The sequence below is a fragment of the Falco punctatus genome (assembly GCF_963210335.1).
Source record: "Falco punctatus genome assembly, contig: scaffold_52, whole genome shotgun sequence".
Taxonomy (NCBI): Eukaryota; Metazoa; Chordata; class Aves; order Falconiformes; family Falconidae; genus Falco; species Falco punctatus.
Genome location: NW_027660219.1, coordinates 652,273 through 665,841, shown reverse-complemented (window position 1 = coordinate 665,841; position 13,569 = coordinate 652,273). Strand labels below are relative to the sequence as shown.

General features: G+C 57.2%; 1 protein-coding gene and 1 long non-coding RNA gene across 2 annotated transcripts in view; one reads left to right on the top strand and one right to left on the bottom strand.

Moving 5' to 3' along the window:
* The window catches only part of LOC308057581, a 309,793-nt gene that overhangs the window by 118,405 nt on the left and 177,819 nt on the right, over positions 1-13,569 (bottom strand). The gene's annotated exons all lie outside the window — the stretch shown is intronic.
* LOC308057572 (hydrocephalus-inducing protein homolog) overlaps positions 1-13,569 on the top strand; it is a gene marked incomplete at both ends in the record, with an annotated part of 97,928 nt that overhangs the window by 73,819 nt on the left and 10,540 nt on the right. Inside the window, 18 exons of the mRNA XM_080411650.1 lie at positions 397-636; positions 912-1,080; positions 2,230-2,400; positions 3,025-3,442; positions 4,177-4,235; positions 4,349-4,470; positions 4,630-5,130; positions 5,453-5,636; positions 6,124-6,265; positions 7,130-7,185; positions 7,903-8,690; positions 9,136-9,309; positions 9,635-9,837; positions 10,016-10,198; positions 10,443-10,562; positions 11,778-12,066; positions 12,171-12,343; positions 12,857-13,055. Of these exons, the coding sequence (XP_080267776.1) occupies positions 397-636; positions 912-1,080; positions 2,230-2,400; positions 3,025-3,442; positions 4,177-4,235; positions 4,349-4,470; positions 4,630-5,130; positions 5,453-5,636; positions 6,124-6,265; positions 7,130-7,185; positions 7,903-8,690; positions 9,136-9,309; positions 9,635-9,837; positions 10,016-10,198; positions 10,443-10,562; positions 11,778-12,066; positions 12,171-12,343; positions 12,857-13,055 (4,191 nt within the window). The remainder of the gene's footprint in view (positions 1-396; positions 637-911; positions 1,081-2,229; positions 2,401-3,024; positions 3,443-4,176; positions 4,236-4,348; positions 4,471-4,629; positions 5,131-5,452; positions 5,637-6,123; positions 6,266-7,129; positions 7,186-7,902; positions 8,691-9,135; positions 9,310-9,634; positions 9,838-10,015; positions 10,199-10,442; positions 10,563-11,777; positions 12,067-12,170; positions 12,344-12,856; positions 13,056-13,569) is intronic.

Below are 13,569 nucleotides of genomic sequence, written 5' to 3'. Positions count from 1 at the left end.
GAGCAGAGAAGATGACCCTTATTTCTAGCCAGCGAGAGCTCATCTGCCTCTTGCGTGGCTGGTGTTTGCCTGATGCAGCAGTGCCACAGCTGTGTCTGGGCAGCGTAACCCCGAGGACCTTTCTCATGAGCGCTGCGCTCCCTCGTGACTGGGTGAAAACATGTGACAGACTGTTTCAGATCTGACACCAAACAGCCAGTTACACCTCACCCAGGATCCATCCCAGTTACCTGGAGCCAGCATGCAGGTGCTGCAGCCTCTGCTATAATTAAATACCTGTTTTCCATTCACCTTAGAGGTACCGATGACACCGCTGACCTTGGGGCAAGGGTTGAATTCCAGGCCCTTGTCACCTGGGACTTAGCGCAGGACCTTTCTGTGCTTCTCTCTTTTCAGAAGTCCTACAGAAGGAGGCTGAAGATTAACATTTGCCAGAGCAGCCAGCACCTCCAGCTGCAGGTCTCGGGACAAGGTCTGGAGCCGCAGCTGGAGTTCAGCCCCCCAGTGCTTGAGCTGGGACCGGTGCTGCCATACAGCCATGGGGTGGAGGGGACAGTGGTGGTGAAGAACCCGTGCGAGTTTCCCATCGAGTTTTACTCGCTGGAGTTTGACCAGCAGTACCTTGAGGAGGAGCAGGTGAGCGGGAAGGTCTGGTCCCCGTGTGCGTGCTGCCGTAGCTTCACAGTGCTGTGGTGGCATTCCCGGGCTTGCGCCAGGGAGATGGAGGCAGTCCCCAGGGCACAGCCTGGTGGCACTTGAGGGGCAGCCAGCCCTGCTGCCAGGCCGAGGGGGGTGCTTGGGTAGTCCGTGCTGGGAGGAAGGCATGAGGGAGAAGACTGGTTGGCTGGGCAGTGTGTTCGTGTGGTCAAGAAACCCCTCCTGTATGTGGTTTCTCGTCCCTCCGCGCACAGGTCCTGCGCATGCTGAAAGACTACGACAGCCGCAACACCTTGTTGCTGCCTCTGCGTGGCCCGGGTGAGAAGCTGCCCCCAGAGGTGCTGGAGTACTCTCAGGACCAGAAGGGGCTGCAGGATGATCAAGCAAAGCCCAAGACTGGGGACCCAGCGGACCAGGACAAGGGTGAGGGTTTGGCATGGTCTGTCCTGAGTGTGGACACAGCAGGGAGTCCAGGCTGCGTACCCCGAGTTCTCCATGACCTCATTCTCCACGGAAAGCCCGTGCTTTTAGCAGCCGCCTGTTCCCCAGCTTGGTGGAGGAATTGCTAGGTGAAAACCTGTGGCTTGTAAGACGCATCCTCTCGCAGCTCTGAGTGCAGCTAAAGCAAGCTCATATCTTACTGCCACACACTGGGGAAATCATCAGGGTGTCCCCTTGTGTCCCTCAGCCACAAAGAGCAAGCTCAGATGAGTTCTTCAGCCTGTAGGACCAAGTCTAATATAACGAGCTGGTTTAGATTTGTTCCTTCGCGGCAACACAAGCACAAGCTCAGAATACCCCTGGACAGGCTCCTCGGTGCCTTGGGAGTCTCCCTCCTTAGGAGAGTTTTGCTTTTGCTTGTGGCCCTGCAAAGTGGGAATGGCCAAGAGCAGGTTGCCATTCCTTCCCCACGTCCTTCCTCCTCGGCCAGCTCTGAAGGTGCCTGGCACCTGTCAGATGGGGGCAGAAAGCACTCCGCTGGGGTTGTTGGCAGCACCTCACCCCGTAGCTCGGTCGTTCCCCCCTCCCTTTTCGATGAAAGCCAGTCCAACAGGGTGAATTCAGAATCTGAATGTGGGGAAGAGGAGGAGGAAGGTGTTAAGGAAAGACGCGGGACGGGTGGTAACCCGAAGCTCTTCACCTATTTTGTCCGTTGTGGCAAAAGGGCCCCAGCGGTGGACTTCAGTGCCACCTCCATTGCTTCACTGCAGCCTGGTGCCATCTCCCTCGGGACTGTTCCCAATGCCCAGTTGCACCTGTCACCCCCCTTAGGCACCAGGACCCGGGACCAAACTCCCATGAGGACCGTGGGGAGGGTTCATGGAAGATGTGGCCCAGGCCTCCTGGGTGTTGCCAGATGCTCTTTCCTCCTCCTGCCACCCCACTTACTGTGCTCTGAACAGGCCCCTTCGCCAGCAGCTGGATCTGCGCGAGCCTCGAGGACGGGCACGATGAGATCTGGGCTGTGACATTGCTTGCAGCAGTCTCCTCTCCCAGGGTCTGAGGGGATGGGGAGGGCGATCAGGGTCCCAGGGAGGCAGGAGGCTGACTTTTCTACCTGGTTCTACACAGCAGAGCACCAGCAGAGCACCAGCAGCAGCAAGGAGGCTGCAGGAGAGCTGGCCGACAGCCCTGTCCGTAGGGCCATCGCCCGCCACCTGGGCATCGATATCTCTGCCGAACGGCGCACAGGCGGAAGCCGCAGAGGGATCGTCATCATCGTCCATGGGGCACCTCGGACAGGTGCGTGAGCTGTTGGCTGCAAGGAGAGCGGGAAGCAGGAGAGACTTATCCTGGTGGGCCGTGGTGCTTGGTCGGCCAGTTGAAGCGAAGCGAGGCAAGCCACAGCTCTGCTGGTCCGTGAAACGGTCCCAGGCCTCTGCCTAGCTGGTGCCAGTGGTGTGGCTCATCTTGTGTCCCTATAGCTAGGCTCTTGTCCCCCCAGATGGGGTGGCCATGTCCCTCTTGCTGCATGGGACCACATTGCCTGGTGCCCGTGTTTCCTCATGGGAGCAGCCCCTAGCCCATGCTGACCCCCAGACTGCGCCCAGCTGGCACCCACCAGCACAGGGTAGCGAACGGTGGTGGTGGGCCAGGGCTCGAAACAATGTCCTGGCCCAGGGCTGAGGTCACACCACAAGGGACAAAGTCCTGGGCTGAACCGGAGGTGGAGGCGATCCACCTGGCTCTGGAGTTCAGCGCTTCTGACCGTGCTGAAGCTGCCTCCCTCGTGGTGTCCCCTAAAGGGACATGTGCTTTCTGAACGTCCTTGAAACCTGCAAAGCCTCTGGGGGGGCTTTCCAGAGCCTGTCGCTGAGAATGCTTCACCTGCAAATGTCACCAAGCCGCCTTCCTCTCTCTCTCAAGGAAAGACAGCGGCAGCGGTCGCCCTGTCCAAATATTACGGCGCTGCCTGCTTGTCCATCGACGCCGTGGTGACAGAAGCCATCTCTGACGGGAGCAGCGCGGCAGGGCTCCGTGCCCGGGAGCTGTGCATCAGGGCTGCCGCTGAGCAGAGCCACAAGGAGACAGAGGATGAGGGTAAGGAGGAACACTGGGCGCAGAGCGGCGCTTTGGAAACCCACCATGGCCACCTGCTTCTGCTTGCTCCAGAGGAGTTTGGCAGCCCTTGGGTCTCTTGGGGAGCACGGGTGCAAGCGTGTAGAAATGCAGAGCCATTTCATAACACAGCTCGGGTGAATAAGAAGCTCTGTTTTGAGGGGTCAGACAAAGGCATTTTTACTGCCTCTGGGCTTCTTGACACACGTTCCTTTTTCTGGGAGTGGTGAAGTACACCCATACCTTTCTCAGAGCTTTATAAACACATTTTCTCCGAGCTGAATCCAGCTTGCTCCCTGTGGCCATCAGGCAGAACTGCTGCCCGCTTGAACAAGGAATAACCCTCCGAAGTGGCTCATTAAGCTCTAGGTGACTGACTGTGAGTGTGGCTTCACAGACATGAGAGGAAGGGAAGAATAACCTCTTGGAGGAGTTTTGGATGAGACGCACTGCAGATGAGCTCTTTTTCTCTGGAAATGTATTTTTTTTTCCCCCTATACTGACACTGTCAGGTTGCGGAGCTGGCACGTGCTGTGCTGTGCTCCATGTGAGACTGGAGACTTTGGGGAAACTTTCTTGGGCAGTTGTTGCCCTGAGCTCTGCAGGGTGAGGCCAGACGCTGGCCTTGGCAGGGGACGTTTTACATTGCTCAGCTTTGAACCTGGGTGGTTGGGAGCTGGTGGAAGGGAAAAGGCTCTGGGTGCCAGGTGGGGTTGTCCCAGGCAGAGGGTTTAGCTTCCATGGAGATGGGTGATGCTGCTGGGGCAGGGCTGCCCGTTACAGTCTCCACGGGAGAAGGCAGGATGGGTGCAAGGTAGGAAAATGATGGTGCTGGGGGACGAATCTTTGGCTTGATCCATAGGGGAGCTGCTGTGCGAAGTGTCACCTGTGTGCATGTTTATTAAGGAGGGACACGGGGCTGTGCACGACAAACTCTCTGGCCTTTCCGTCCTCTCTCAGCTTTATCGTGCTAGTAAGGGAAGCAGGGCAGGAGCTGCTTCTGGAGAGCAGCGCTGCTAGTGCCCAGCAGGCTGGGGGACAAGTGCTGTGTCCCTGCCAGGGGTGGAAGGTGCCTGCTTGCTCCCCGCAGCACCCATCGCCAGCCCCGCTGAGCTGTCTGTCCCCTCTGCAGGTCACAATGCAGATGTGTCTCTCAGCGTGCAGTGCCGCGCCAAGGCCGGGCACAGCTCAGCGCTGCGCCAGTCCAGCTCTGAGGAGGACGGCAGCCTGCAGTCCCCGAGTTCCCAAAGGCCGGTGAGCACTGCAGCAAGCAAGAGGAAGCCGCATGGCCGTGCATCCCAATCCCGGGAACAGCATCGAAGGGATTCGACAAGCTGCCAGGTGAAGCGTGATCTGCGCTGGGTAATGCCTGGGTCCTTTCTGTTGCATCTGAGAAGCGAAGGGGCTGCTTAGAGTGGGGGCTGGTGTGTGGGTGTGTGGTGCAGAGCGCCAGCTGGGCATGCTTGGGGTGGGAACAAACCCCTGTGCTCTGGCAGAAATCTCGACTGGGCCTCAACAGTTTGTTGGCAAAGTGCAGTCCTGGCTAATGTGGCCGCAGGCAGTGGGCAAAGCTGCGGGATGCTGTGCCGGGGGCTTGCAAGCCACGGGATGTGTCCTCCAGGGTTGTCCCCTGGAGCTGCTGGCCTGCAGGGTTGGTTCGAGCCTCCCGCTAGTGGGAAACCCTGGCTGCAAGCCCAGCAGTTGGAACTGTTCAGGGGTTACCCAAGTGGTTTGGTTTACTTGTGGCGTTCAACATTGCAGGGCTCCTCCATTTCTCATCTCCACCCTCCCCTTCCCTGCGTCCCTGCGCAGCGATGGCTGAGCATCGGTGGCAGCACAGAGGGAGGGCTGGGCTGTCTGAGCTGCGTGCTGCCCGAGGACTTGCTGGTGGCCATCCTCTCCGAAAGGCTCCAGGTACGTGGGGTGGGGTGGGGTGGGGGCAGATGCTGCGTTCCTGCTCCGCAGAGACAGGCAGCGAGGCAGTTTGGAGAGGAGGTCTGTATCTGCTCTCGGAGGAGCCCCGAGCTGCACGCAGGGATCCTTGGGGGAAGCTGCAGATGCCCCAAGGTGGCAGAACGTGGGGAAAGATCAGAGCTTGTCTGGGCCGATGCGCTGGACACAACGATGGCTGGTGTCCTTTGACATCTGCTGACAGTGGACATTTACTGACTGGCTGAGAGCCCCGTGTGTGCCACAGCTGGCTAGAAAAGCTGTTCCTTTTCAACTTTATTCGCAGCTGAGTGACTGCTACCAGGGCGTGGTGTTTGATGGCCTGGAAACCCTCTTTGCGCACAACATGGCATCTGCTCTCCTCTGCCTGCTCAAAGCTGTTGGAAATCGGCCTCACATCTATGTCGTGAACCTGTTCCAGGATTATGTGTCCTTTAAAGCCAGGGAGACAGCTGCAAAAGAGCAGGAAGGTGAGACTTTTCATCTCCGCACCTCTCAAATCTTCCCTGTCAAGCACTCAGCCTTATCTGTGTGTATCTGGGTTACCAGCAGAGCTTGTAAGAAGTGGTCTTATTAATCCTTCCACCTTCTGCCTGGGTGTAGCCAGCGCTCAGCTCACAGTTGCTTAAAATGCAGCAGAGCAGAGCTGAGGCTGTGAAGACTTCCCTTGGTCTCTACCGTGAAAGCCTGGGCACAAGTGCCAGCTGTTGTGGCTCAGGACCGAAGCAGCAGCAGCAGCTGCCCGCCACGCTGGTGCGCAGGAGCCAGGCAAGGCGCGGGAACTCGCCGTGAACTGTTGATAGTTCAGGGGCTGATCTGAATTTTGGAGCAGGGCTGTGAGCTCTCCAGCACCTCCTGGCAGGATGATCGGCTGGCTCGGGACACAGCTGTGAATCCTGGCAGCTCACCCCCAACAGCAAGCTCTGCTAATGGTTTCTCCTCTGGCCTTGGCTGAAGGACGGGAGCAGGAAGAAGCTGCCCGCAGGGAGAGAGAACGTCTCTGGGAGATGGACGAGGATGAGTATGATGCCCTCACTGCGGAGCAGAAAATTCAGCTTCATAACCAGATACGCCAAGTCCAGCGCGAGAGGAGGCAGAGGTCTGTGCACCTGTAACTCCCCAGGAGGGTGCCCCTGCAGGGTTTTCCTGCTCCGGAGACCTCGGTTGAGCTCAGAGGGGTCACGGAGCGAAGGCCCGAAAGGGTCTGCTCCAAGTGGGCAGTTCCACCCCCAGGTTCCCAGCAGAGGAAGGCCCTTCCTCCCGGGAGAGAACATCTTCTCTCCAGCTGAGCGGGGAGCCCGCGGGTTTAGACGGTGGCTGCCGGCACCTGGGCTCTGGGCTTGCCTGGCCGCTGCTCCTTAGAAGTGTCTCTAAGTTAATTACGTTGATTCTCATCTTCACCCCCTTCTTCCCCACACCAGAGGGGTTGTGGTGTGGCTTGGTGTGAGGCACAGCCGTGCTGGCTTGGTTTAGATCCCAGTCCTGCCGTAGGGGAAGTCCTTGCTGATCTCCCAGGTTTTTCCTTCCTGAGCGACACCGGCCATAGAAGCCGGTGGCTCTTGGGCTCACCCTCAGCTGCAGCAGCAGGTCAGCCTGGGAGAAGCTCTGATCCAGCAAAGCAGCCCAGGAGGGGAGGCCGCAGGGGTTGAGGAGGATGCGCAGGCTAAGTCCGAAACTGGGAGGGGGACCCGCTTAAAGCGAGCGTGTGTTTCCGCACTTCGTTCAGCCCAGGCTGCCCTTATGAAGCAAGGCTGAGGTTTGGCTGGCCCTGGAGGTCCCCTCCCACCTCTCCTCACTTGGGATATTCCCAGCCTCCCCAGGCTGAGGGAGGTCCACAGAGATGGCCTAACGGTTCTGCCTGGCCTCAGGGTCAGGGAATGAAGTGCAGGACCAGCTGGGATGGCGGCAAGCCCAGACTTCTGGTGGTGACTCTCGGGCGTGTTTTCTGTTTGGCTTGCTGAAGGGAGATGGAGCAGCTAGCTCGAGAGCTTCAGGAAAAGCGTCAGCAGGAGCTGGAACGCTTGAAGGAGGAAGAGCTGAAGAATTCTGAGCAGGGGAAGAGAAAGACTGGAAAAGACCAAGAGAATGCTTTGAGGAGGGAAAGCCGGCCTGATGTCAGGCAGGTGCGTGGTTGTTTACAGAGATGACTGAAAGCCCTGGGGACCTTCCTACGGAGCTGTGCCGTGCCTCAGGGAGCCCCACGCAGTGCTGGGGACGAGCACCTGGCAGGAGCAACATGTGGGGCTGCGCTGGGAAACAACCACCGGGGTCTGATCGTGCTGCTGCTGCACCGGGGTGTCTTCCCATGGGTTTGCTGCTAGAGCTGCTCTACTAAGATCATGCTGCCTTTGAGTCCTGGCTTCATGTAACTCCACATATTGACTACTGAAGCCCTAGGTAGTTTTAGTCCAGCGTTTCTTCCCACTCTGCCTGTGACTTACACCTGTGAGCCATGATCTGTCTGGGATGTGGGGTCTTTTCCTACATGTCTGGCAGGAGATGCCCCCAGGCCTTAGGTATTCATTAGCAGGCAGACTTTGCAAAGAAGCAGGCAGACTTTGCAAAGAATCAGCCAGCCACAGGGATGCTCAGCGCACCAGAAATGAACCCAGAGGACTGCACGGGAGTAAGGAGGTGTCTTAAGTTCTCTGCTTGGTTTGGGAACCTGTTCTGTTCCTCAGCTGGTTTGCAGGACCCCTCATCAGTCTGACACTGAAGAGTTTGGTTTGTTGAGCTAAACTGGGTACCAGCTATGTTCTGAACTGGGATTTGTAGGGTGCCTAGCACAGGTCTCGAGCGAGGTTTGGGGTGCTATTGTAAAGATCATTGCTGCCCTACAGCACCTGAGTCAGTGCTTTGAAATGCTCCCTGCTTTTTTTGCTCTTCCTGCCCAGGGCATGAACAGTCCCACCAGCAACACCAACACATCCAACAGCCAGAGGTCGGAGGTCACCAAGGGGGTGGTCAAGACACGATCTGTAAGGAAGCGCCTGGGCTCTGTTGCACGCTGCACAAAGGAAGATGAGCAAAAGCAGAGCAAGGTCACCCTGATGGATGCCCACCTGGCAGCGGCTGCACACCCCACAGACCTGGAAGAGGGGGAAACAAAAAATGAGGCCCAGAGTGACAGCGAGAACTTGGCCCTGAGGTTTAATATCTACGAGACGTCGCAGAGGGATGTTGCGCGTATTTTGGCATCCTGGGACAGGGTTCAGGGTATCCTGCTGTTCCCCCTGAACCACGAGGACGCACGGCACCCAGCAGAAGAGCAGCCCCAGCACGCATCCAGCCCCAGGAGCTGGAGGGACAGAGAGAAGGAGCATCAGGAGAGGCTGGAGAAAGAGCATCTGGCAAAACTGAAGGCTCTTGAGGATGCCAGAATACCTCAGCTGGAAGGGGAAGGTGCAAAAGGGTCAGCCAGAGGCCAGGGTGTCGGGGTGCCCTGCTTGGACATCCAGGTGCTGGGCTCAGAAGATATGACTAGGAAGATCCTGGAGAGCAGCGAGCTGCCAGCGGCAGAGCAGGTAGAGCCCTGTGAGGCTCGGAGGCTGAGCCTGCCGTGCTCCTGGGCCCCGGTCCAGGCCACCGATGATGTTCCACAATGGCTCCGCAGCAGCCCCATGGCTGGGGAGGTTCTCACCATCCCTCAGGTGGGTGGGAAGCAGGAGTGCTCTCTGTACAAGCATCCCGTCTGTTGAGAGAATTTCCCAGCCTGGAAATCATTGCAAATGGTCCCAGGGCAGGGCAGCTCAGGTTTCCTTCAGCTGAGTCACTCCAGGGAGAGGTTTCTCTCGAGGTCCCACTTGTAGGTCCTGGCACTGCTCTGGACCCACTCCACTGGGCATGAAGAAGCGCTGTGCCCCATATAAATAAAGCCCCACCACATTGCCGAAAGCTCCGTGCCTTTAAGGAGTGAGTGTGAGGATGAAGGTGACAGGGGTACAAACAGGGTTTTCTCTTACGCTTTAGGTCCTGGATAGCCTTGGACTGGGTCCCTCCGGGCTTCCCATTCCCCCTACTGCTTTCTACTCCGTGATCCACTACCCGGCAGAGCGGATGGCCCCTGCAGCAGGAGAAGCCCTCAAGCACTTTGTCTTTGTTGTGCCAGAAGGCGCCACTGCAGAAGAAGACAAGAATGCTGCCGTAAGTCTCGTGGATGCCCCCGTTGTGCCCGAAGTGAAGGTGCCAGGGCAGGGGGGTGGGTGGGGAAGGATCACTGTGATGTCTGTAAGATGAGAATAACGGTTTAAAAAAACCCCTCAAGCCCTCGCCTTGCCTTGAGGTCCTGGGCAAGGAGAGTGTTGTAGGCAAAACTAAACCTGATGAGGAAGACCAAGTCCCTGGGCAGATGTGGTTGTTTATTTAGTGCTTCCCCTAATTGTTAACAAACCCACAGCTTGCTTTCCCGGAGGGGGATGTCTCGGGGCAGGTCTCACCTCTCTGTTTTCTCCCTCCCCTTGTGGCTCAGACCGCAGAGGAGCAGGTCGCCCCTGTGAGGAGCCAGTCGAGCGAGGAGAAAGCTGCGGGCAGCTGGGAGGCTGCGAGAGAGAAGCAGAGCTCCAGTCAGGGCAGGAGATGTCTCCAGGGGCTGGACAGGGAAGGACCCGTATCTTCTCCTGGGGCGCACCAAAGCGGCGAGGACACGGTCCCATCCCCGCCGAGACATGTCAGGTGAGCTGAGGGCTGAGGAGATCCTTCTGCTTCGCGGCCACCCTGTCAAGTGAGGTCTGTCATCCCCAGCTCCTCAGGGCCCCTCTGTTGGTGCCTCCGTGGGATGGCGAGTCCACAACCCTCCTCCTCGTCTTGTTTGCTCATTAGCCGTGTCTGAAGCCCTCTCTTTAACTGCCAGGCTGAGCAGCTGCCGGTGGATAGTGCCTGCCCGCGGCGAGGTGGAACTGAAGGTCCACTTCAGCTCCACGGTGCTGGGCCAGTTTGAGCAGACGCTGCGTTTCGAGATCCTGGGGACAAAGCGACTGTACCAGCTGCCCTGCAGGGGCACCTGCCTGTACCCCACCATCAGCCAAGACCCACGGTAAGGCTTGCCCCTGGCAGCCTCCCACGCTGCTCCCCCCTGGGCTCAGAGCCAGGGCTGCCCCTTGTACCCCGGTGACCTTCTGGCTCGGGCAGAGCATGCTGCCTGAGCCGCCCAGCATCTTGTCCCATGCCTGGAGCTGGGCGTACTGGTACCGCGGCCACCAGTAAGGGTTACGGCTTTCTGACCAGGTTTTCTACTTGGAGCATCTCACAGCTCTTCATTCCCTGTTTTCTCTGCCCAGGCTGGTGTTTCCCCACCGAAGGAAGAGCAAGGGAGACGATGACATTGTCTTCAAGCAGTATGTCATGGAGACGGGTGTCTTCCACTTTGGACCGCTGCTGTGTGGGAAGTCAAGAGACTGGTACGTGCTCCCCGCCCTGAGCGAGCATCCTGATGTGCTGCCTGCACAGCATGGGACGTTGGGATGGCACCTCCAGGGCCTCGTGCTGTCACGGACACGTCTGGGGACGAGCCGTCCCAGAGGCACAATTCAGGGCAGGCCCAGGTGGAGACCTGCCTGGGAGATGCAGGGGGCTGAAGGGCCACAGATGTGTGAACTTGAGCAGATGATGGGCAAGTGAGTCCTGGAGGAGCAGGGGAGAGACGGAGCTGATCTTCCTCCCTGGTGGGTGCCTTGGTGGCCAGAGCCATGTGCTGCTTCCAGCCTGAAGGTCACTTGGAGCAGCTTGTGTCCCCCCGCCACATCTCAGCTTCGCCACCTACGAAATGAACTTTATGGTGTTTTTTAAAAGTGCTTTGAGCTCTACAGGTGGACTGAACAAGCAATTACTCTGCTGATGGTTTTGTAAAACATTCATCCGTTTGTAATATTAGTAAGGCCTTATGATTCGACCTGCCGATATGGGGGCGTGGGGGATCTGCAGAGGAATGAAAATGGAAATTCTGTTTCCCCGTCCTCAATGCTGGACAAAGTCTGCCTGAAAAAGTTGCCATTGTAGCTGCTGGCGCATTTCTATTTTTAACATAGCTTTTTTTTTCAATAGTAGAAATTAAGTTGTCCTCTTCATGGGAGCTCTGGAGAGCTAGTGGTATTTTGACAACCCAAGCAAATGAAATCAAAACAGTTCAAAAACCAAAAGAGGATCTTTAGTCAGGCTGCTGCATGGCCTTGGGTTTCTGTTTGTGCTTTTTAACCCTTTAACTCCCAAATCTGCTCCATACCCGAGGGAAGGGACGTTTTTTTTAAATTCAGCATTCCTCTTGGGAATGAATCCTCTCTATTTCCTTCCCTCAGGCTTTGAGCTAACCTGTGAAATACAAGGCAATCTCGTGACTGTTTTGGAAGACAAAAGCTAAACTATTTTTAAAAGCTCTTTCCAAGAGCATTTCTTTCTACCCTGCAGGGAAGGAAACCCAACAAAGAAAGGGGGAGAACCCACGTGCCTGCAGTACCTCTGTTTTTCCAGGCATCTTTGAATTTCTAATTTGTAAAATGCTCTTTAAGTGGCCTGTGCATCATCACGTGTCTGGGCTGGAGGCACCAAGTACAGGGGTGGACATCAAAGTAACGCAAGGATGGACACACATAGCATCCAGTGTGCCCCTGAAAATGATCCTTTTTCTTGGCCTGCTTGTTGGAACATGGTCTTGCAGTGCAGCCTCCCGCTGCCAGGACATGGCGCTTTCCTTGGTGTGGGATGAAGGCGACGGTCTCCTCTGCAGCCTTCTCCCCTTTTGCGGACAGGTACAAGGCACTGGACTGTCCCAGCAACTGTGAGACGATAACCATCCTCAACGTCACCCCCTTGGAAGTAGAGGCGCATTTCTCCTTTGAGCGCGATCTCAAGGTGGACACGTTCCTTGTAGAACCTCCCAGCATGAGGCTGAAACCGAACGAGAAGCAGGTAGGGGACAGCAGGTAGGGCAGGCACTGGTGTAAGTGCCCAGGAGCCATTCCTCCTGCTCACTGAGTGCTCTTCTGTATTTCTTGTTTCGGGGACGGGGCTAGAAGCTGAGCATTTGGGCGTACCCCACTTCAGCTGGTCTGGTGGAAGACAAGCTCGTCTGCCGCATTAAGGAGAACCCAGAGCCGGTGGTCTTCCCCCTGTGCTGCCAGGGGGTGAAGGTGGAGCTGAGGGTCAGCCCCAAGCGCGTGCATTTCAACAGGCTGCTTCTGCACAGGTCAGTCATCCCACGGCCCCTCTGCTGGGGACGGGTGCTGTCGGTGAGCTCCCCTTCAGCCTCTCTGGCTGGCTGCATGGCCCTTCAGGCTGGATGTTGGGCTGGCGTCCCTCTTTCTGCCAGCAGTTCCCGGTCTCTTGCTCACCGTTGCTTGCTGGCTTGGTTCTCTCAGGACAGCCGCAAGCTCTGTAGCCCCCCAGCAACGTGGTGCAATGGGCATCTTGATTCATTTGTATCTCGTCTGCTGGTTCGGAGAGCAGTGCAGTTGCTCCTCCTTATGTCCCTTCTGTTGGATACACCGTTAGCACCCAGCCCTTCCCCAGGACCTCACCTCTGAGACTTGTGACACAGAGAAAACACTTAACTAATGTTATGGATACTATAAATACTGGATGTGTATAGATAAAGATATATATATAAACTAATGCATAGGGCTGCTCCAAGATGCATTCAGTTGCAAGGCCTATCCTGACCATCGAGCAGCTGGTGCAGGGTGTCTTTCTGCCTCTGCAGGGAGGACAGCAAGACCCTGGTCCTGCGAAACAGCACCCTGCTGCCTGTGGCCTGGCGGCTCTGTGGGCTGGAAAACCTGGGCGAGGACTTCTCCGTGTCACAACGTGAGGGCATCGTTGGTCCGCGCACGGAGTTTGACGTGCATCTGTATTTCAAGCCCACAAAGGCTCTCAACATTGAGAAGAAGATCCGACTGGAGGTGAGGGGGACTGTGCCCTCCCTGGCAGGGCAACGAGATCTTTGGGGTGGAGGCTGTGCTTGAAGGGTTCCCTGCAAAGAGGGGGACAAAGGATGAGCCTTCCCGAGGTTCCTTTCTACCCGCATCGCCGGGGGGGCAGGCCCTTAGCGGCAAGGAACTTGCTCTTATAGCTGAGCTTCAGGGGGCATGTGTGCTGCCGGGCCAGGAAGAGCTGCACCTGAGGGACACAAGGCTGCTGTGACCCCAACTTCTGCTGCCTCAGCCTGGGTTCACCAGAGCACATGGTGCATCCCTGAGCATCTGCGTCAGCCCAGACAACCAGGCGCTGTGTCCTGAGCCCGCGTTACAGCCACCTTGCCGCTGTGTGTGGTTGAATGCTGTTGTTTGGTTGTCCAGACCTCGGCGTGCTCCCTGCGCCCATGCTGGAGCCTGTCCGGGGCTCTTAACGGAGAGCAACAAGCTGTCACCCTGGGCTTTTGTTCCCTGTGTTTGGGGGCTGCACTTCAGTGAGGAT